General features: G+C 36.4%; 1 protein-coding gene across 10 annotated transcripts in view; it reads right to left on the bottom strand.

Moving 5' to 3' along the window:
• TLCD4 (TLC domain containing 4) overlaps window positions 1–23491 on the bottom strand; it is a 44768-nt gene continuing 21277 nt past the window's right edge. For all 10 annotated transcript variants that reach the window (XM_087731148.1, XM_087731144.1, XM_087731143.1 and 7 more), the window contains 5 exons: window positions 19593–19682; window positions 14155–14213; window positions 12213–12307; window positions 9962–10035; window positions 1–6562 (listed from right to left, as the gene is read on the bottom strand). In XM_087731148.1, the coding sequence (XP_087587274.1) occupies window positions 6247–6562; window positions 9962–10035; window positions 12213–12307; window positions 14155–14213; window positions 19593–19682 (634 nt within the window). In that variant the 3' untranslated portion in view covers window positions 1–6246. The remainder of the gene's footprint in view (window positions 6563–9961; window positions 10036–12212; window positions 12308–14154; window positions 14214–19592; window positions 19683–23491) is intronic.

Below are 23491 nucleotides of genomic sequence, written 5' to 3'. Positions count from 1 at the left end.
TGTGTTCCTTTCCTTTATTATGAAGTACTGATACCTTGCATACAACATGCTGTTTATTGCTTATTGACATTATTGCATATATCAACGGGAAAAAAAAAATAATCAGCCAATATAATTTTATGCAAGCTCCTAAACTGTTCAAACAAAATATAGAAATGCTTTACAGTATCACTGAAATGCAATCAAATAATTCAGATTTTTTTTATAACAGAAAGTAAATTTAAACCCATAATACTTAATCATTCGCCTTACTATGACTGATTACTTTTATCACCGATCCGCAGAATTGTTATATTGCATTTTTAAGTTATTGTGCCGTGATAAGAATTGCTACTACAATCAGGCCACATTACTATTTGAATTTAATAAAGTGATCCTGACATTTTGTGACAGTATTAGTACTTACTGCAAACCAGATTGTCAAGGTTTACCAGAAATCAGTCTAGCAGAACTTAGTTTTCATCCTTGCTCTGCGCATAAATTAGATATATTTATCAAGTTTCTTTAGACAGAGGATTATATAAACATTTTTGAATTACAGGCTCCCTTACTTACGCCTAACTTGTAACTCATTGTTCCCAACAGTTTTTGTAATTTGGTTTTATATCGGGTTCGCTGTGCTTACGTGTTAAATTATTCTACATATATAGGTATCTGTAGATATTAAAGAAAACAGTTTGGTATATGCATGCTAGAAACAAATCCAGGATATTTGGATGTGTGCATATTAAGTGTGCAAATTATACAGCCGAGCTCATGATTAGCCCTTTTCCTCCTTTCCCCCTATCATATGATGGATTTCTCTTGTGAAACTGGAATAGGGTTACAATAAACAAAACCAACATATCTCGCACGGCATTCAAAATGTTATGTTCTGTATTACAGCTTAGTATTAATATTTAAATGTTGCTTTCAAACCTAGCAAATTTTTAAAAATACTGAAATTTAAAAAGTTCGAAGACAATTTACATGCAACATGTTCCACTTGGGTGCAGATTCTCATATACTTAAATATTTATAGGCTCATAAAAGCATGTCCTGTCCACAAGACAAGTACAATGTTTGACATCCCACGCATAGATTAAAAATAAAGATACACTACAGAATATTTTATTTGCTTTTATATTTCAATTTCAGTAAGTAGGAAGTTATAAATAGCACACTGAGTCATTATATGGTTGATACCAAGCCATGCTGAACTCTTCATAATTTCCTCTCTCCCCTTTACATTACAACTAGATTAAAAATTTATATACATCGTTATAATCAGATGCCCTCTCAGTGCAGGACATCACACAATGAAACTGATCTCAGAAGAAATTTTGCCAAAATATTTCTTATACCAAACAACAATTTATTCTTCATAGCTACCTTCCATTCTTTACTGAGCTATAAAGTGCTTGGTTATTATAAATAGAGCAAGAACGTCAAAGGAGGTAGCTAGTAGAGACTTGTAATGGATAGGAAACCTTACGAAGTGTTACCACCTAAAAGTATGATTTGATGCTTAATCCCAGATCTCTAAACACCCCAAGCAGCACATCTTTCATCTTCTCTACCATAAAAAGGACTTTTAAGTTGCTTTCAGAAAATCCCAAGACCTTCACCTGTCCAACAAGGAGATTTTACCCGGGTTTGGATGAATGTTACAGTTCATAAATACTGATCACTATTTCCATTTGACTGCAGTCAGGATCTCAGCAATGAAGTACTGTTCTTTTTCCAGCTGTCACATATATTCCATAGATAGAGACACTCCACCAGGAACAAATCCTTCCTCGTGAAGTTCCTCGTAGCCAGATAATGGTGTTGTACAGTAGGCTACTAAAAATAGGAAAGAGGGCTGCCCATACTTTTCAAAGTCTTCTACACTTGCGTTTTTTTCATCTGAAAATTCTAGTTCCTTTCTGTTTGCTTTATTGATGGCTTTCACCAGCAGCCAACACTGCACCAGATCCTAAGCTGGAGTAATTGTCAAGCAGCCCTTTATTTTCCTCTGAATGGCTCAGCAGAAGCATCACAAAACAATTTTACAAACTTCTCTATTAAACAATCTTTTACGGAAAGCTTGTATGTACATATACTTAAACACACACAAGTCCATGAGGAAAAAGTCCTCTTCATACAGCAATCAACAACTAATAACCCATTTTATACAGCTTGAACATTTTAAAGTTTCATTTTCCACTGTGAACAGAGACATAGAAATACCTAGACCTTTCTGCTACGTATCAGTCTGCTGTTGTCCCAACCACAGCAGTAGGAAGACATCTGGATCTCTATACTTGCATTCTCAAAGTCTCCTCCACCTCTCCTCTTTAAACCTGCTTGAACGCATTTGCTCACTTGTGTAAGCTTTTACTCTTAGGTTAACATTAGTTCTGCAGTATGAGTAATCTCCCATAATTTTCTAAGGAAAGATGGAAGTAATTCTCTTCCAGACACTAATTAATTTAATTTTTAATAAATTTTAATACAAAATTTGGAATTGTTTAAAATTTATATATAAAGTCAGCTCCCCTCATTTTCCCATGCATAGGATATTTTTCATTATTCAATGGATTTTATTTTTTTACGCAATTAAGTTATTATTCAGCTCACTCAAGATAGCATGTATTTATAGAGGTAGAGTAGGCTTCAGAGATGTAATTCTTACCACTGAAGAATACACACAGATAACCCATAAAGCATCTATCTCTGTAGTGTAAGGCTCTCGACTTCATTGAAATCCACTGGAACACTCGCTGAGAAAATGAGTATTTGAAGTGCATTTCCTCTCTGCAAGTACTGTATCCACAGATCAATTATAAAAGCAAAACTTGACCTACCATTCCCCTGTAGTAGTTCTGAAAGTGGTATTTACTCATCTTTCAATGAAAAAGTAAAGCCATAAAAAAGGGAAACTTGCATTCCTACGTACAGCCTTACCGGTACAAATAGACTCTCCCATGATCATCGTGCTAATTTTATGTGACCTGGTACTGAAGAATGTAAAAGAAAAGAAAAACAAGATATCTGAGTGTTTTTTACAAGATTAACTCCTTCCATTCAATACGTCCATGGCAAAGACACCTGGTGACATACCAAGAGTCTGCTTTTACACTAGGCAATGCATCTGTTAAAAATAGAAGTTTTAAGCCACTAATAAGATACTACTACATTCTAAAGGTAGCATTTATTACAATGCTACTTATCATGCATTTACTTTTTTGCATTAAAAAAGCAAAGACACAAGCTTGCAACATTAAATTTCATCAATATTTTGCCACAGTTTTTAAATTAATAAAGTGCAATTGAAAAATGGGTGCCACAGCTATCTAATTTGCTGTATTATAAGCTATTAATGGCAGGTAAAAAGTGCCCTATACTAATGTACATCACAATTTTGCAGACTGTTTACTACAGTCCTTGCCGAATACAGAAGTGTTAATAATTTTTGTTCATTAGAAAGTTGTCTTTTGACACATAGTAGATGCATCAGGATGTAACTGTAATACATTAAATTAACAAATTAGAAAATTGAAACCTAATGCATTGAAAAATAGTGTTTTAATTACACTTTGTACAGCAATCCAAAATATTACACGTTTTAAAATAATTATCCCACTGTCCTTCCATTCTGGATTGTTGCCCAATGTGTATTATGCAGGTTTTCTTCTTCCATCTAGTTTTAACTTAAATTTTATTATAGCTTGACTTCTCCCCCCCCCGCCCCATCAGACACAAGTGAAGGAAACAGACCATTTTAATTAGTGTTCTCCATTGAAAACAAAACAATTAGAACACTGAAATATTAAATATTAATGCTAAGAAAGGATGAATTTCGAAAAGTTTTCATGAGTTATCCCTTTAAGAGTTGCACCAAATCATCTTCCTTATCATTTTTTTATCCTACTTCTCAAATAACAAAAGCAGACTTCTGCTTTCCAACATATTCTCCAAAATATTTGAATTTGCAAATTTAAAATTTATTTTAGAAAGGAACAAGCTATCACAAAATGATTCCCTGATCTAGTGACTTAAAAAGCACAAGAAAAAAAGTATTTCATTTACACCTTCAAATCATGAAGGCGATACAAACGTAGAGCCTTTGTACGTAGCCTGGATTTTGCATTGGATACACTGAAACCACTATTTTAAAAGATACCAGGTTCTGGTTCTGCAAATTAGTATAAAAGGGAGTCTGTTTCTTTCAGCAGAGCAGGGCACAGGATCAACTCACGAAGACTAATCATACAGCTAAACAGATTAATTGCTAACTTTCCCAAGGCATAAACAGATCTTTTGTCTGCAGGCTTGTGAAGTATTGAAAAGCACAGAATCTAAAAAAAACCAGAAGTATTAACAATCCTTGAGACCTCCCTGAACAAGGCAGGATTGGGAAGCGGTTTTGGAAAAACGCCTGCCCAGTTAAACAGCAGAACTAGGCTTATAAAAGTGCGTATTACGCTAGCCCAAACAATGCTTCAGACAAAACTTCATTTTAAGGGGGGAACTAAACTCATCACAGCCACCTTGGGTTGCACGGCATTTCGGGCTACGCAGCCCTTTTGGGGTCTCACAGACATCGGAAGAAGGGAACGCTGCGTCCCTCACCCAAGAGCACGGTGTTGGGGCACTCACACCTCCGACTACAGAGGGGAGAGCTCACGTCACCCAGCTTCGTTAGAGGGAGCAGCCCAAGAGGAAAACTAATTATGCTACACAGGGTAAAAATTTTGTCTTTTTGCTTAAAAATAAATTGCTTAAACAGGCTGCTATAATAATTGGGAAGTACTGAGTGAAAATGAATACTTTTAGCACACCTTACCAGAAGGTATAACAAATAACAAGTAATGTCGAAAAACAAACAAACAAAAACCACCAAGAAAAAAAACAAGTTAATGAGTCCCAATTCAGATACAGTTTAAAGTAAGCAACACAAAACCAAACTACACACAAATACAGCTCTCAAAATCATTTAAAAATAAAACAAAAAACAGAATTTCCTCAAATTGTATTATAAATTAGATTCTAGACTATTCCTAGATGGTAAGATTCCTCTGTGATGGCCTCCAAACCTTTAAGTTTGTGGAAGAAGGGACAGAGTACCTATTGACAAATAAATGATTTAAAAAAACCCAAAAAACCCAGTTGTGCCTACAGAAGTGAATTGTCATTCTACAGAACTACCGTACAGCTTTACAGAAGTTTGGCACAGTTAATTCAAGAATGCTTTTAGTCGACACCTCACATTTCCGATGTGATTAGCAAGGAAAATGTGACAAAAAACCTCAACACTTCATATCAAATGGGTCATTTCTGTGATTAAAAAAAAAAAGTATTACAGTAAAAGTTACACATCACATATACAGAAGAATTTTATCTCTTTACTATTAAACTTTGCATCCAAATAGCAAATGGTTAAAAAAACTCTGAGGAGAGTTGCAGCACATCTTAAAGGTAGTAGCAGCAAAGGAAAAAGCACTCCAGTAAGAATTATGCTGTTTCCACACCTACTAACTTCTGAAAAAAATTCCAGGGGCAATTTAGAAGATGTACTATTCCATGTAATCTAACACAGCAAAAGTGAATCCTTCCCATCAAAATCAGAGGATTTTAACAGTTTTTAAGATATTCTGTAGTCTTATAATACAGCATTTTAGATAAAATTATTCCATAAATTTCCCAAAATGGTTTGCATTCATATAAGGCAGAACAAAAAGCAGTAAAAGACTTCACAAAATTAAAGCTAAATTTTTAGCTTTTCTTGCAAAAATTAAAAAGTTGTCAAGAATGAAATCTTGATTGCTATTCCTAGAAGAAAACATAGAAACGTGCCAGGAAAATTGCACCATATCAGGAGTTTGGGGATTTTTTTTTTTGTTTTCTAAAAAAAGAGAGATGTCAGTGTTCACTGGATTTATAAAACACATTAATCTGAAAAACCTGAGTGAAACACTTCAAACACACTGGTGGACAACAAGCAAGTAACCAGTCTGCTCCTTTCTAATTTCAGTAGCTTGTAACTGCTTAGAACAGACACGCAGAACTCATTTGTGTGAGCCTTTGCTTTTATTCCTCACCGGACAGGATCCGTAAAGCGTGGCCCTGGGTGTGCAGGCAGTGTGGCTAGGGAAAGAGTAAGGTCAGTACAGAGGTAATACCTTGTTTCCTTAAGAGGAGCATTCCATGGCAGAAATGTGCACTGTTTCAGTGAACCCAAATTATTTTCATAGCAGAAATTTCATTTTATGCATATGATTTCTAGTCAGATTTTCCATTTCTATGAGTTTTGGCTTCCTCCTGTCCGATAAGACAAATGACTTTGTAGCATCCTTTTGCAATTTTGACCATCCACATTACGTTCATAACATCCAAGACAACACTTGAGATAATCCAGGCACTCTGGGCTGCAAATCCTAACCTCTGGAAAGCCTCTGTTCCAAATGAAGAAATTACATGGCTGTAATATATAGGCATGACGGCAATCCTCACCACGAAGAACACAACTGTCATCAGCACACCATTGATGATGTTGGCCTTTGAAGATTTGGGATATCCCAGTACTTCAAAAAACCACCTGCAAAAGAAGTGTTCACAGATACCAGGCAGACTTGAAGCCATCTCATTAAAAAATTATTTTATTTCTTTTTTTTTTTTAATTAATCATTTAATTTATTAATTGCTTCTGCCCTTCTCATTTCTAAATTATTGCACTGTGTCTTGGCTTAATTGCAAATTCTTCTGCTTGGCCACATTTTTTTTTCCCACTTAAGCAGTGTGTGATATCCAGTACATTGCAGAATAATGTGTAGAAAATCCTGATTTGAATTGTAAACCAGTTGACAACCAACGTGCTTTTCACTGACTATTGTGCAATACACTATAATTCAAATTCTCTTTTAAAATGATAAATACAAATTTATTACTTGTTACTATAGTTTGCACCAATGGGCAACTAAAATTCTATTTGTTTCCCTCAAAGCAATTCTAGTACTGTATTTGGACATGGTAATCTAGATAGAGCTCTAATTTCCAGTTTCTCAGATTTGGGATTTTCTGACTGCTTCTGTTCAGCCCGAAACGAGAACTTCAGAACAAGACATTGTAAATGGCACTGGATCATGTCACAGCTAGGTATGTTATGCAATGAAAAAGATAAATCTAAAGCCCCCTCCCCCACTACTACTACTGGGTCTTTAAAAAAAAAAAATCTTGCATATTAATTCCTCAGTAGACAGGCATAACTCATCTATTGCCTAGCATACAGAACCTGTGGGTTGAATTCCTAGAAAAGGAACAACAAACTCTAATTCTTTATCATTCACACTTAAACCAGAATAAACGCAAGGAAAATTTGTGCAACAATGGCAGGTTAAAGACAGGACCGGAGGAAAGTTACTTAAATCACTGTATTCGTGATGAGGGATGGGGAAGGAAGTGAAATAATCAATTTATTTTCAAGAAGATATGAGGGTAAAACTGTTTAACAAAATAACAGTTCTAGAACTGGTTTTAAAAGTAATTTTTAATTTAATTACCTACAGATTACAACCTAGGTAATTACAGATGTACTAAAAAGATTTGCCAGACATCCAGCTCTAACAGAAATACTCCAGGAATTCATTAAGAGTGCAACGGAGACCATTAAAATCCAGGCACTCCAGGTGGGATACCTCACCACAGAAACACTTACTGGGACGATGAAAAGAGAGACCTGATATATTTGGTCAGACTAACAATCAGAGCCTGTACTTTTGTTAATGTATACAATGAAGATTCCAAAAGTAATATAAAAAAGGGTTTTAAAATATGCTGCAATGTGCCAGTATAGGTAACTGTTAGAAAAAAGGGTAAGTGGACTTAGCAACTTCCCTCTCCCAGGAAATTAAAAAAAAAGTCAGTAAATCATAGTTATCATTACAATTTTACCCACCACAGTTCATTATTAATTACATAAATGCTGATACTGACATTAAAAGATATACATGCTTGGCATGGAGACAACCTCTAATTAGATATCTCTAACAACACAAACAGGAAATACGAAGAAAATACTACAGTTCTGAGATTAGAATATCATTTTATATTTTAATAATAGCTCTTTTGGTAATACTAAGAATGCAAACAAGAAACATAATGTAAGTCATTATCCACTACTTACTGTCTTAAGGGTCTGGTTCTTTTCAAATTTAATAGAAAAAAAAAAAAACATTCATGCACTAATGAGATGACATTCCTTAGTGCAAGGGACTTCATTATCTCCTATGGAGATTTCAGTTTTTCTGAGAAAGCAGTAAATGTGGGTATTCAAAGATACATGATCTCACCATAGGCATTTTAAAAGTCTATGATATATTACTTCTAATAGCCAGACGTATCACGATACTTCCTAATGCCACAGTCTGAAAGGTAAGCATCAGTATAGGTACCACTTAAACCCAGGATGAATTCCTGTCTCGGTAGAAGTCAGCTGGGAGAACAGCCATTCACTAGGACATGAATTTCAATACAGAAACCTAGAATATAATACCACCTTTTTTCATTGTCTTACTCTCCTTTTCCTTGTATTACTAAAATAAGTTTAAAGAAGTGTTTGTTGACTCCTCAGTTTCTCTGTGCACATGGAGTACAGACTACGTTAGACTATAATCTCCTACTCAGCTGCGCTTGGGCAAATGAAAGCAACCTCTGGAGAGCTCCATTATCCCACCCTGCCCTCCTGTAAGCTGAATTTGCCAAGCTAATGTTCGAAAAGGATCTCAGCACAATCTTTTTTATTCTTAGAGATCTGAGGAATGCTATAGTCTCGTAAAATACTTCAGGGTTTACAGTCAAAATGCAGTAATGGGTAATACTCAGATACCCTCTTTGCAGGAGGATTACAGTTCCTGTTTGCCTTACAAACCTTATTCTTTAAAAACAGATGCCACACATGTAGGATCAGTAAAGCAGAAACACACCCCAAAAAGTATGGGTGAGGAACAGGCATCTGATACACTGAAAAATCTGATCCTACATTGCAAAAAAACGGAGAAAGAGGAGAGGACTGCAGCACGGCCCTATACCAAAGCCCCTCTCCTGAAGTGATGTCTTCCTGGGGGAAGTCCCTGTCCCCAGCTGGGTAATGGTGGCTACGGAGTGAGGAGAGAGGCCACCCTCCCCAGAGCACTGGGAAATTCCATTGACCGCTTTCCCCGACCTGCGGTGCGTGGCGTTATCACGCTCTTTTTCTGATACTCATAGCAGCAATTCTAGTAGCAACGCTATAACCAGAAGCCATGGCCGGCTTCGACTGTCACGGAGCTCTGCAACAGAGCCTTCTGCCGCCTTCTCTGATCACAAGTGTGAAGATTAACCATTCCAGATATATTTAGGTGCTTTACTATTTTTCTAATCTAAGTGCTCAAAATAAATTTCCAGAACTATTTTTGAAAGCAAATAAAGAATATACTTTTATATTATTCTATGTATTCATATGCATATATTAATATTGATCTATATATGTGCAATATTGCAAAATAAACTTCAAATTATCTAGGGCAATGCCATTCAATTCCAGGATTCTGATGACAATGTCATCTTCCTTCTTTTCCTGGTCCATGATACTAAGAAAAAAAATCCTGATTCAAAATAATGGCTTTATTATAATAATTAAATGAACATACAAAGGCTAATAAACAATATTATATTTGTGAATTTTTTTGTTCAGTAGTTTCATAAAAATTTGGCATTTCGTATGAAGGCTGGTCTACTCTAAAAAGGAAATCAGCAATGACTACATTAGTTATAGTGTTGCAGCTATAGCAGCAAAAAGTTTTCATAGCAAAAAAGGTTTCCACATAGTAACCTTTAGTTCAATATATATAAATTCCCTTTCAGCAGACATTCAACAACAAAAAAAAACTTCCTAAGTGACAGAAATAATAATACAGATTAAAATTTAGAAGAACTATGCAAAAATTCCCTAACCACTTACCGCTGATTGACAAAAGGAGTGGAGAACTCTGCAAGCAGACGGAAGTTTCCAAAGTAAGCCAACAGACCTTTGCTCTGGTTAGCAAAACAAAATAGACATACAAAAATCAACAACGTAGATGCGAAATCTTGATTAAAGTCTTCAAGTATACACAGAATGATACAACGTCTCAACTTCTTTATTAAAACTGGTAATAAGTGAGTTTGCTAGCTGTGGCCAACTTCCTTATAATTTCAAAATGAGGTTTACTACAAAAGCTGCAATTGTCCTTCAGGTATCTCTAATCAGTAGTTTCTTACTTTAAATAAATCTTTAGAAGGCTTACAGTTAAGTGGCCATGGAAAGCTAGCTAGAGAAGACTGGCACAGGTAGTCATAGGTTGTAATTATAATGATACTATTACTGTCTAAGAAAATTATAAATATTTTGGATTTCTTAATCTTTAATCAAGCCCAAACAGAAACACTGTAAGCTAAAGAAAAATGTCCCTGCACTGTTTTAGGAACATAATTTGCCAAAGTGAAGATGAATTCTTATTTGGCAGCAGAAAGGGCACATAAAGCCCTTTCTTCTCTCCTCCCCACTGCAGGGGAAGCCCTTTCCCACCAGCTCTGTCGCAGTCCCTGCCGTGCCCTGTGCGTTGGAAGAAGAGCACATCTTCTCTGTGCTGGTATCCAGATAACTGCGTGGTACGTTTACACCGATACACGTTGGAACTGAGCACTTTCCTCCAAGTGACAAAGTACAGCATAGCCTCTGCCTTATCGTTTGGTTGTGCTGGAAATAGTATCCCATTACACAATGGCTGGGTAAGGAGCAGTTTGCAGATGTAGAGATAAAAAGATTTTTTCAAAAAATTTCAGTAGGCCTCCTGAGCAACCTGTGGAGCGTGCGTCATCATTCCTCTTTCCCTGACCGAGCATGCTAATACCCTCTACTTCAGTCAGTTCACACTACACCAAACAGAAAAATCTGTGTTCTTAATCAAATTCTCTCCTATCTTCAAGAGCAATTTTTGAAATAAGATACTTATGAGTAACTTGCTCTGAAGATAAGAGAATGAGAGTGACACACAGCGCTAGATCCAAATAATAAGAACGGCTTTAAAAGAAGTTCACACTAACACTACGCTATTTGCTCCAGAAACAACTAATGAATTTTCTGCATCAGGGATTAGCCTTGGTAGTGGTATTTTCATTTCTCTAATATTCAGCTCTAATTCACTTTCATCCGTGATAATATTAATAGGTCTAATTATCTTCGACCTGAAACAGAGTATTTACTTGTCAGTGTACTTCATCCCCTTTAAACCGTTACATGGGAAATCTGACAGTAATCTGGCATCTCGATGCTTTTAATATTGTAAGCCTGGGATTCACACAGTAGGCAGGGAAAGAAATGTGGTAAATGAAGTAAATTGTATTTTATAAGATGTCTTTATTTACTGAATGAGCTTTTCAGAAGAAATTCAGGAGCATTATTCTGGAGGTCAATGGGATTTCTACCAAGTCATATGGGCATCTTTGAGAAATTCCAGCAGCAGAAAAGAGTAACAAAGTTCATCTTTTTCTAGAACAGTGTCCTTCTCTTCCCCTTTTCCCTTCAATGTATGTACGCCACAGATATTTATAGATATATACAGTTAATCAACCATTGTTTCCCCACCAAAGTAACCTTAAACAAGAAGTCTCAAAGAATCAGGTTGTGTCATAACAGATTTAAAAAAATAGATAAGTAAAATGGGGAAAAAAAAAAAACAACAAACAAAAAAAAACAGAAAAAACACAACGAGCTGATTGTAGTACATTCACCAGAGTTAGGGATCACTGACCTTTGGCCTTGCAAATACAATCACAAGCAGAACATAACCACTTGAAACCATTTCTTTCTCATTTTCCAATTAAATATTCAGACTTGTGGTTTTATTTGAAACCCCTTTCTAAAACCATGTGAAAAGCCCCTCTGTCAAAGTCTCTCTACAGCAAAAACTGAGAAAAGTTTTAATTTCAGCAGTTAAACAATTTACACGTTTTTGTTGAAAGACTGTAACATTGGAAAGGCATGCAGTTACCACAAATGACTGATAAAACCATTTAGAAAGTAATGATGACTGAAAATATAAATATGCCTTTCACAAAGCTAATACACCAACCAGTGAAGAATTTTTTTAAACATTAAGCAAATGAGATCTAGAAAAGCACTGTCTTCAGTCTCATCTGCTTGTTATGTTACTGGAAAATACAGCACTCACCAGTACAAAATAGTAAGCATACAGAGCTGCCAAGTGATGCATTACAAAAAATTTGTCACCAATTGCCTTCCAGTAGTAAATAATAAGCAACAAATCTACAAGAGAAAAGAAATAATTATAAAGAACAATTTATTACACTACTATTGACCTCACAATAGTGTTTCTCTAAGTTTAGAGGTATAAATGCCAACATATGGCATCAGTAGAAACTCTCTGAATTAATTATCTCTGAAGAGAACATCTTTATCCTAAAGACTTTACTGTAGTCAACGCATTAAGCAACAGTATTCTTCTAACAGTTGCCATAAATTATTACTTTCCACATCAATGGAAGTACAGAGGCAACAGCTTTAGCTGAAATATTTTGGAAGGAAAAAGTGGATCCAGAATCTCACAAGAAGACTTCACACTTATGAACCCCAAAATCTGGAACAAGTGACCAAAAAAAAAAAAGGGGGGGGGGGGGAGGGCTAGCCAGGGCGCATAGCCAATATACAAATACATACAATAAATGCAGAGATCTATTATGGGGAACTTCTGAATCAAGAAGTAGTCATATTAGCAAACAGGCAACCATTTACCAAAAATATTTTGCAAGAGGCACTTGCAATGAGAAGCGTGTTTGCTTTATTTAATTACAATTTTCCAATTACTGCAAAAGTGATATAGTGGACCTGAGCTAATGTTATAAGGAAAGCTTTGACAGAGAAGTTCTTTCTTGTCCCATGACGGTCTGAGATTTCAGCAGATTTTATTTTCTATACTGGAACAAGCAATTTCTGCCCCTACTTTCTCCAAATGAGTAATTTGGACTGGAATATTAGTGACCAAGGTTCCAAATCAAAGACTTTACCCCTGTGCCTTTCATATCTCCAGTGAGTGCCTTGATCTCTTTTATATTAGCTATCCTCAGGCAGGACTTTATATCATCTGATATAGCCGCTCCACTTCCTATTAATAATTAAACATTAACTATATAAGGAAGTGAGAGAGAATGAGTGGCCAGGTTCAGGTCTCTGTTCAAAGGCATTCATGAATTCATAATGAAAGTCTAATGCATAATTATTCAAAAATAGATACCAATGAATTTAAACATGGGAGCTGACATTCTTCTTATGGAAAAAACGGAGACTTGTATTAACCCACAATTTAACTGGGTGTGCTGATCACCACATTATCAGTTCTATTGGGGTAAGAAATCTAGTCTGAGAGATAATCAAGCCCATGGCCCAGTCTCTGACCAGAGACTCCATCCTAACATGAGAAGTTTTCCCTGAAAATAGTCCAAGTCACAAGTTTTTGCTTTGATAAGTCAGCATTATCCCCACACACAATAAAAGAAAGCTCCAAAGCATTTTGTAGCAAAATCCCCATGCCAATTTTTGTTGACAGTAAATAATTAAGAACACAAAATACATGTAGGGGTAAATGCCATACCAAGAAAATAATTGAAAATTTCCATATTTTATACATGACAAAATTTTGGCTTAAAGTAAGACTAAAAGGGGGCTGGGCAGGATCTTATGGCATCATTTGCCTCAGCTTGTATTGAGGGTTACTAAATTTCTTCTGCCAGCATTCTGAGGTCACATGAAGAAATATGTGATAAAAGAGCTACGAGTTGTAGACACCCTGAAGGGAGCGAAGGGCACTGCTTTAACACCTTCTCAATTGGCTGAAGGACAAAACTGAGCTGGAGTTGGTGGTTGTGTATCAAACCATCATAAAGCCACGCAGTGGCACTTCGTCAGTGCCTGGGGAGATGTTATTCCATCTTTCACATCCGCTGGCAAGATCCTTTGATTTCACCACAACCCACAACTCCATCAGCAATTTTAAAAGCGACAGCAGAAACTGTATTGTATACACATATCACACCTCCAGCATAGTGACTCAATATAATAAACAGGTTGTGTGTGTTATATACATGTTGCATATTTACCAGAAATGAGGTAGCCTGTGGTAATAGCAATATTCAGTTTCACAATTGAAGGGTCACCCCTGTAAACATACCAAAAATACACAGTTACAGCCTTTGTAGCAAGGTAATTTGCAAAGGACATACACATATTAAATAACATCTGTCAGGTCACCTTATTCTTGGCCCATCAGTAAGACCTCACGAGATTTGGTTAAGAAAGGTCCTAGTCATGAAAATGGAGTCCTTTTCCAGCCAGATATAAGGCATCTACTAACTACCCCAATCAGAATTATCCCCTGCCTTGGGGTGGAGACTGCCCCAAGAGCCTTGCTAGAGACTAGAACTGAAACCCAGCAAGTACCCTGAGCTGGCTTCTCTGGAAACAGATGATAAAGGGGAACATCCCTGGCAGTGTCTCTTAGCACTTTAACTGACTCTCTGTGTCTCCATTTTTGTTCTTCTGTCAGTGTTAAAACTTTGTTAAGGATGACAAAAATATCTTGCTCAGCTGGTGCTTTTCATATTCATAAGAGGATGGATGCTTATAGGGATAAACAGGGTAGAAGGAGACATGAAAGGAATTATTTGCCAGTTCTTTCGAGCCAAGGAACCTTAGAGGAGAAATGATTTTCAGAGGAGTTTCACACCTTCTGGCCCTTCCCTTTTGGTGCCAAACATTCAGCAGGCAAAGCTCTTAGTAGCACACGCACAACCTCAGTTCCTCTAGGATGTTCACCAAACTTGTGAATACAGCTCAAGAAAGGGAAGCATCCACATTACAGCAAGTAACATTTGTTCTTTACTCCACTGTCCTCTGTGGATTCCTACCTTAAGGAGTTTGGTAAGCAAATCTCTTTTTCTCTGCATAAAGATCATAACTTTTTTTTTTAAACGAAGTTGTGCATCTAATCTAGGTATGTTTTGTGTAAGTACGAATTGAGCTTCAAGTGACAGGTCTACAGATTTATAAAATGTGGACTGCTCAAGACAAGCTGTGAAAGCAATCTTCCAAGAATAAAGGAACATAACTGTGCTTACAGCCACCTCCAGTACAAAGTCTACCTCAGCTAGAAAGCAGTAAAATGCTATTACTTAGCTATTATTTTTTTAATCCTATTGGAATGAAGCAGTGGAAGAGATTTCCTGTATTATTACAATCTGTTCATTAAATTTTAAGGCTTTCTTAGTGTCTAAAACTAACTGCTTCCCTGACTGAGAGGGTAGCTTACAGGGATATAGAAGGACTCAGAAAACCAGAATTCTGCCATTAGGTGAGGAAAATCATTACCAGGAGAGCCTGGAGTTCACTCCATCTCTTAAGATTGGCCACAGAGGTTCTTTTAACTACAACTTGGGACAGGAACATTTTTCCATGGCTTCGAAACCTGGCTTCATGAGCTATGTAGGTTGCAGGCTGAGTGCTTCTTTAGGTGTAGCTCTCCTGAAAGTGACAGCTAGACACAGAGCATAGACAGATGTGTTCTCACAACTTTAGCAGAAACTCTTTAAATAGTTAGAGCCCTTCCGTTAGAGCTCCCAGCTGCGGCGGCAGCAGCAGCATCATAACCAAACTTGTAAGTGCTCCCAACACACTTCAGAACATCATCACCAAGATTGAGCCTGTGCTCAAGAACCTTCATATTCTTCTCCAGAGAAGATGCAAAGGACTGAGTATATGTAATTAGTTCCTTGATATTGGTAAACATGACTTAACTGGATGAGACAGGGAATGATTCACTTCCCTTCTTTCTTTCCATGAGAATGGTGACTTTGCAACAAACCTTCTCCAGACTTTCTAAACCAACACTTCAACAACACGTATGGTTGCACTGCCCATCTCTCATCTCCCTTCAAGAAGAGTCCATGTTAGAATGCCAAATTAATCTCAATTAATGAAAAACTTAGAATTTAGTCTAAAATCTTCTAGATTTCCTGATCTGTCTCCTTGAATGGGAAGTACAATGAAGCTTATGGGCCCTGATGTTTGCAGCCTAGTTTTGATGCAAGCAAGAGCCAGGAGTGACAAACAGGGAGTGTTTTGAATAAGCAAAAGGGAAGAGCTATCTCTTTTGTGATGCTAAGGAGGTATGTGTGGCAAATTAATTACACACAAACATGCACAGGCAGATATAACAAACAAAAAACATCCACATGACCAACTTTCTTCAAACTTCTTTCCAGATACAGAGTCATAGTAGATAAAAATAAAATGCTAACCAAACATCAGACTTCAAGAAGTGTAATAACTGTAAAGTGGACAGTCATATGAAAAAGCCCGCTCTTCTGTGAAGCTACAACTTAACTTATTTACATCTTCTCCTTCTTCTTATCTGATCTCTACCACCTCCACATTTTCTACCATGTTATTCTCACCACCTCAAAAACAAGTTCTGGATAGTCTATGTTAGCTAGCCTGTATTATGTATAGAAAAAAAGGCAAAGTGTTATGAGAAGTCCTAGACCATCCAAAAAGGTGTATGTACATGATGCTGATGCTTCCCTGTAACTTACCAATGCACCAGTCTTTATTATCCTTTGTTAGGATCTATCATATCTAGTTTCAGGCATTACCTGACAGTAACACCACATCCTCTCTCCATTGAACCCAAACCCTTGGCAAGAGTCCTGATCCCTTTCAAGGCATATGGGTATCATCATTACCATGCATTTAAGCTTCATGTGAACCCAGAAGTTAGGCTGACATATATAGAGGCTCAGAACTTTTCCATTATAGATATAGGTATCTGTAAATTCCACAGAAAAGAACTGATTGGATACTGTCATACAATGACTACACAAAGATGGTGGCAATAACTAGAGGGAAAGAGTGTCTGTATCAAAACCTTCCCAGTAGTCTAAAATGGAGCATTCATGTAATGTTTTCAGGCTACCTGGGCTAGAAGAGTGCAAGGAAGCTGCATAAAGAATTCCCGGATATTTACTTACAAACTACTGAAACTAGAGTCACAAATGTTTCTTGTATTGTTAATAAGAGACTCCTACAGAAAGGCTTATGCATCCTTCATATCTGTACATGACCAAGTCCCACAGCTTATGCCTGCATTTCAAAAGGGCATTAGATTTCCAGACTGAGGAGCCTTGCAACAGTCCATCTGGCATTTCCCGTGTAATTTTTTTCCTCTTCAGTCTTATTCAATTAAAATCAAGACTATGTGGATTCAGCTGCAAATCAATGTAAAAATGATAAGCAACTTAAGACTTTTTGTACAGCTGAGCCATAAAACAGACTGGAAAAACAAAATAGTTAAAGCTCTACATAGTCAGTTAAGGCTTTAATTATTGCGTACCGGGAACCAATATGGCATATGGGGGAATGCATAGACTAATGTTAGCCATCTCATTTTTAAGAGTAATGTAGAAGTCAGCCTTAGAAGAAAACGTACATCTGCAAGTTCTGAGGAAACCACCCTGCGATTCTGGCTTCACTGGCAGAAGAAAGCCTAACACAAAGTTGTATTTTACTCGCAGGCTGCACACAAGTACTTGCAAAGCCATGGGCAATATTATGTTTGGTCTTCCTTTGCAATTAATCACTTGCATGAACATGAATTCAAATAATTGCAACTGCTTTAAATACATTAAGTGATACTTCACACATTTTAAAATTACTAGTTTAATAACTAAAAATACTGATTTCCACATCTAGAGTGTGTTCTGTGCACTTTTAACTGACAAATTCCTGAAACCACTAAGATAATTTTGACCAAGAAACAATTTACAGAAATACTGCCATGAAATGAACCTGAAGCTTTGATTTAAAACACACGGATTAGATATACTTCCACTAGATTTTTAAATATATATATAAAGTTTTCCTTACTCTACCAAATGTAAATAAAACCACTGATAGCAATCATTGTAAACATATCCAAACAGGAGGAACTATTTAAAAGCAATAGTAGAAACACATAAAAAAATGCCCCCAAAGGCAGATGGATTTTGTCTTTTAAGTTTCAATGTTTTTACATAATCTGGGATGCTAAGGCTCCATAAGCAAGATTAAGTTTTCAGTTGAGTGTACAAAAATATTTAACACAACTTAGAACAAAAAAGTGGTTCCATTTCTGCTTAATTTGAATTTTTCCTGGAATTATACCAGGAAAATTTAGTAAATGTGAAGACTCAATTTATTTATCATCAGCAAGAGGCTTTTATTTCTGCCATTTCTGCCATGACTTCTTTTGTACTGTTTAGAACAAGGTTTACTCAAACAAAGCAGGATAAAAGCTTCTATCTGATAAAGCTTACCACAACACACACTGAGAGAGTTATAATAACAGGCTGCTTTTCAACATGGTTAACAGATCTCATAAGATATTCAGACTGTATTTGGTCTCTCTAAAGATACCAAAATGCAATGGAAAAAATCCAAAACAGCCAACAATTTAATCATATATCACTACATAGAGAAGAGGCCAATGTGGCCTGAATTAGTGTTACATTTATTAAAGCCACATAATAAGTCAGTGGCAGAGCGCTTCAAGCACCCAATCCTGTCTAGTCCACGCTGCATTGTCATTAATTTACAATATCAGAAGAGCAGAACAAGCATCAGATGTTAAATTTATGTCAGTTTAAACTGACTCACAGTGTGGTCCTTTGACAAGGTTAAAAACAACTGTCTGTGCCAGAAATATGAAATTAAACTTGAAGTAGTTAGTCTTCAGGAAAAATACGGCCTCTTCCTTTGATAGGGAAAGAGTTCCAGAGGATAATGAGTGAAATGTCAAAACACCAATAGCAATCTATAATTAACTTGACTAAAACAAAGGCATCTTGTTCCTCCTCCCTCAAAAAAGTATGAAACAAAACAGTATAACTGGAAATCAAGAAAATATAAGCTTCATATAGAATATTTTGTTAACTAGAGAAAATATTAGAAGTCCATTTATTAAATATTCCTATTGCTTGTGAAGACAGCACTCAAAACTTTCATACTTTCTTTAAAACAAAGATTGAGAGCAGCTTTATGGGAGGCGGAAATATAAACATCTTAATTTATCAATTTAGACACGTATCTTTGATATATATAATAGGCCCCTCCAGCTTCTTTTTCCTCCCCTCCACCCTCCAGATCTGCAACAGCATTTCAATTTCACTTTAAAATTATTATAGTAAATAACATATTTTCAGTCATGCCGACTTCCAGTAACACTCTTGGTTCTATGCTTTAGTAATTTAATATGCTATTTCAAATCAATTGCTTGCATTTTATCTATTCCACTTCACAGTGACACAATGCACTAAGACATTAACACTGACAGAATAATTTGGAATTATCAAATAGTACAGACAAAAAAAAGGACACATCACAACTGCATATTTCAATGGAAAATTAAACCATTTTTTCAGTAATTAATACATTGCAGGATTATTTTTTTCCTTCTCAATTATGTTATTTTATTGTGTAAACACAACATATAAGTAACATGCCTTACCAGACACGGTCAGCATTAACAGCGTCATCGTACAACAAAATATATAGGCAAAACCCACCAACCACCAAGGCATGGAATGTGGACACTGTCCTGAAAAAGAGATCACAGTCACAAGGAGGTACGGCCATTCACAACTTTACATACTGTGCTTAAGGTGCGATGTTTCCAAAGACATTCTCAACTGCATCCAGGTACCTCTGTGGAAGGCAATCATCGCTTCTTTACATTACATCCAACCACTTATACAATAGGAACAGGTGGAAAAAACAGTCAAAAAGAAGGAATCTATTAGATTGGGGCAGGGGGGTGTGCATAAATAGAAAGTAGGATCTTAAAGTAAATGAGATCTACGTTTTTTTCCAATTACCCCATATATTAATGAATCTTTAAAGACAATACGACATCCAGTTCTCTAACAAATATTTACTGTATTGTCCCACTTGCTCAGAAATCTGTATACATTTCATATTCAGATTGGCCCATGAGTCCTGCAGCAGCAGGTTTCTCCTTTCAGGCACCAAATTAATAGATGACCCATAATAAGTCTGCCAAGTTCAGGTTTTAGAAATAGGGGCATTAAATGAAAAATCCTATAAAGGAAAGTTTCAGAAATAATTTCTAGTGCATTTGAAGTAGATTCAGGTTTTCAAAGAGAAAACTTGTGTAACGAAAGGTTATAGCTGAGTATCTGAGGTATAACAGCTACTGGATCATATGAACTAGCAGCTCACAGCTTTATTTTGCACTCCTCTTGTCCTACATAAAGTCACAGTAATCAGAGTTGCCTTGTCCTTACTTGGGTACTAAACACTTTTTTTTTTCCAAAGACACCAATCTCAAGTATACAGGCTGCATGCACACTGTAGATAAACTCTGAATGTTAACAAGCACTTAAATTACCTATTTACAGAGGCCCCGACAGGGTTTCTGCCAGCACACAGGCCAGGGCTGTTCCTGCCCTTTTGCATCCACATGTATTCTTGGAAGGTAGAACAATGCAATGGGCACGGGCCCAAAATGTGTAACCTTGTTCCTCTAGCCATGGGTTTAACACTAGCACATCTAATACTGGGTAGCTACCATCTGCTTTCCCACTTTTTAAGTGTGACTAGGAAGAAAAAAAAATTGCATGCCAGAATAGGTCTACTGAATCATGGATAGTATTTGAAAGATGAGAACTCTAAGTTAGACGCTGTGTGATCAGAAACACCTTTGCACCGTATTCACAGCATTAACAATATGCACACAAATGTATAGATGCTGTTAGTTATTAGTCTTGTCTTTGTACGTATTGAATACATGCATTTGGAAGTTATTAATATTTTAAATATGCATAAGTCACTCTCAGGAGCCTAAACTCTACCATGCACGATTTGAAGAAAACATCTTGCTTCCTGTGGAAGATTTTGCAAACAAAGAGTAGGTTATAATCCCTAGTCTGTTTCCAGAAGTTATATTATCATCCATTGGCATTAGAAGATTCTGTGGCTTTTCATAAAGGAAGCCTCTATTTACAATTTGTTTAAAGAGTATCATCATGCTATTTTCAGCAGCTTTTTCAATAGTGTTCCAAAAAAATGAATGGAGATTAATATAATATAAATAGCCAAATGTAACAAGCTGGATGAGAACATTTACTAACCATTATAGCACAGGCTGCTTTTTTTTTTCTTCCTTTTTTTTTAAACAAAGAAAGAAAATTTAGTTATCAGAACTTTAATGATAATTAATGGTTTAATTAAAATGTCTGCTCTTGCAACACAATTAACAGAGAGCTAAGAACTTTGCTTCCTTTTTAAAACAAAGCATGGCATATAATATTCATGTTTGAGAAATACTTGGGATTTTTTAACTTTAGGAGAAGATAACGCTGAAAGAAGTAAAATTTGTCGTAGAATATAGCTCATTAGTTTAGAGTTGCAATTTGTCTTGGGAGTGGGTGTTTATCCAAACCTTAGTGTTTAGAATACAAGCACAGCACTTGAAGGGCGAAGGGGGGGAAAAAAAAAAAAAAAAAAAAAAAGGAAAGCAAAAAAAGCAGATTTCCTTCTCAACTCTGGACTTTGAAGTTTCCCCATAGAAGACGGGACAGAAGAAGGGAAATAGTGCGACACTCCATTTTAATATGGAATCTAGGTCAAGCTATCAAGCTCAGTACATTTCCTTGAAATTACTGTCAAAGCTTCCATCCTTTAACTCCTCAATAAAATGCAAAGAAAAAAGTTGCACTGATAAGTTGCATACTTGTTCCTTTATTATTGAATATTTTTTTTTCACAACTGCTTTAATAGCAGTACAAACATGTATTGTAGAAGAAATGACAGGAATTTATGCACAACGAATTAAAGTTATACTATATCTGTGTCAAAGTATAGTTTTTAACTCAGTTTGAGCATCTGCATACTTAAGATTCCAGAAGCAATTACTTTATTGGTTCTTAATTCTTCAAAGGTCAGAATGAATAAATTGACAGTACGGAAAACACAGTCCAGAGCTGCAGCTCAAATGGATGATTACAAAGCCCTCCAAACTATATATATTTTCAATGCTACAGTTCATTTCAGGCAAATGCCCTCTTCCAGACCCAGCTGAGCTGATAAAAATGCATAACCATCCTCTGTGCCAGTTTCCTTCAGGACTGCCAACAGAACCATTTGTGTGAGCACTCCCTACACCAGTTCAATATAGAACAAAATAACAAACATCTACTTTTAAATCAGTTAACCCAACTCATTTTACTGGGAGATAGTAACTTTCTCTACCTGCACAGCTGTCTGCAGACTACATATATCTCCATCTACATTCTCTGAACATATAAGATACTCCTTGGGGTGTCTCTTCGTTTTGGCGAAACCATGGAGTGATGAGGCAGTTTGACAAAACACTGTGTTTGGTCAGCAGAGTTAACAATCTTTTCTAGAAACACAAGCACAGTTAGCCTTTCTTTCACTTCATGCTCTCCTCAGGTATAACATCAACAAGCTGTTGATAAACCATGCTTTGTGTTTCATGCCTTCTAACTCCAGAATTGAACGTAGCACTGAACTACAACTCATCTACATCCTGCTATAAACCCCGAGGAAAAAAATGTGGACAGAAGTAAATACAGGACACTGCCTGGGGTGCTGTATCAACTTGAGCAGTTAAACACCTTACTACAAAGTAGCCCAGAGATTACCGAGCAGCTTATTTATGTGTGAAACAATTCATATGTTATTATGCGAAGCACTACAACTTAGCATAGTGCTACCAGGCATGGATAAGTTCTCAGAAAGCCTATTATGCAATTCACGGGTCACTTGATGTGGCTTAGAAACAAAAGCTCAGCTCCAACATGATAACAGTTTACTTTAGTTTCCCTGTCTGCCTCTATTGTCGATTGTAACAGAGAGAAACCTAAGCTGCACTGATACCATGAACTGGCATCCTACAAAGTTGTTCCGGCAGATAGGCAATTATTCAAAGATCAAACTGAAATTAAGATGGTGCCTTTAAGAACACTGCAGGTGGACATTTGCCAAATGGAAGAGAAAGACTATTTGAGTTGCTAATGCTGCCTAGAACAATGGAAACAACTTTAAAAGTATCTACCTGATATTGCCTTTAAACAGCACTGAGGAGGAACAGTGATACAACTAATGCATTTTGAGTGCAGTGACAGCCATACAGTACACATTTTTGAGCTTCAAATTTGAGAAACACCTGAAAAAAAATTTTAAAGTTCTAATAGGCTACTCAAGCATAAAGTTATACTGTATCAATTCACTTCAACCAGAGAAGCTTGCGTACTACATATACCATTTCCGAGTAGTATATTGCAAATAAAACCTCAGTGATCATCCCGCTTGCAATTACTACCCTATACTTCCTTCATGGCTTAAAAGAAAGGAGAGCGGCCA

Source organism: Nipponia nippon, unplaced genomic scaffold, assembly GCF_047370975.1.
Source record: "Nipponia nippon isolate SJK-2023a ecotype South Korea unplaced genomic scaffold, ASM4737097v1 scaffold_5, whole genome shotgun sequence".
Classification (NCBI taxonomy): Eukaryota; Metazoa; Chordata; class Aves; order Pelecaniformes; family Threskiornithidae; genus Nipponia; species Nipponia nippon.
Note: the sequence above shows the minus strand (reverse complement) of the source record. Positions and strands in the feature narration are given on the sequence as shown.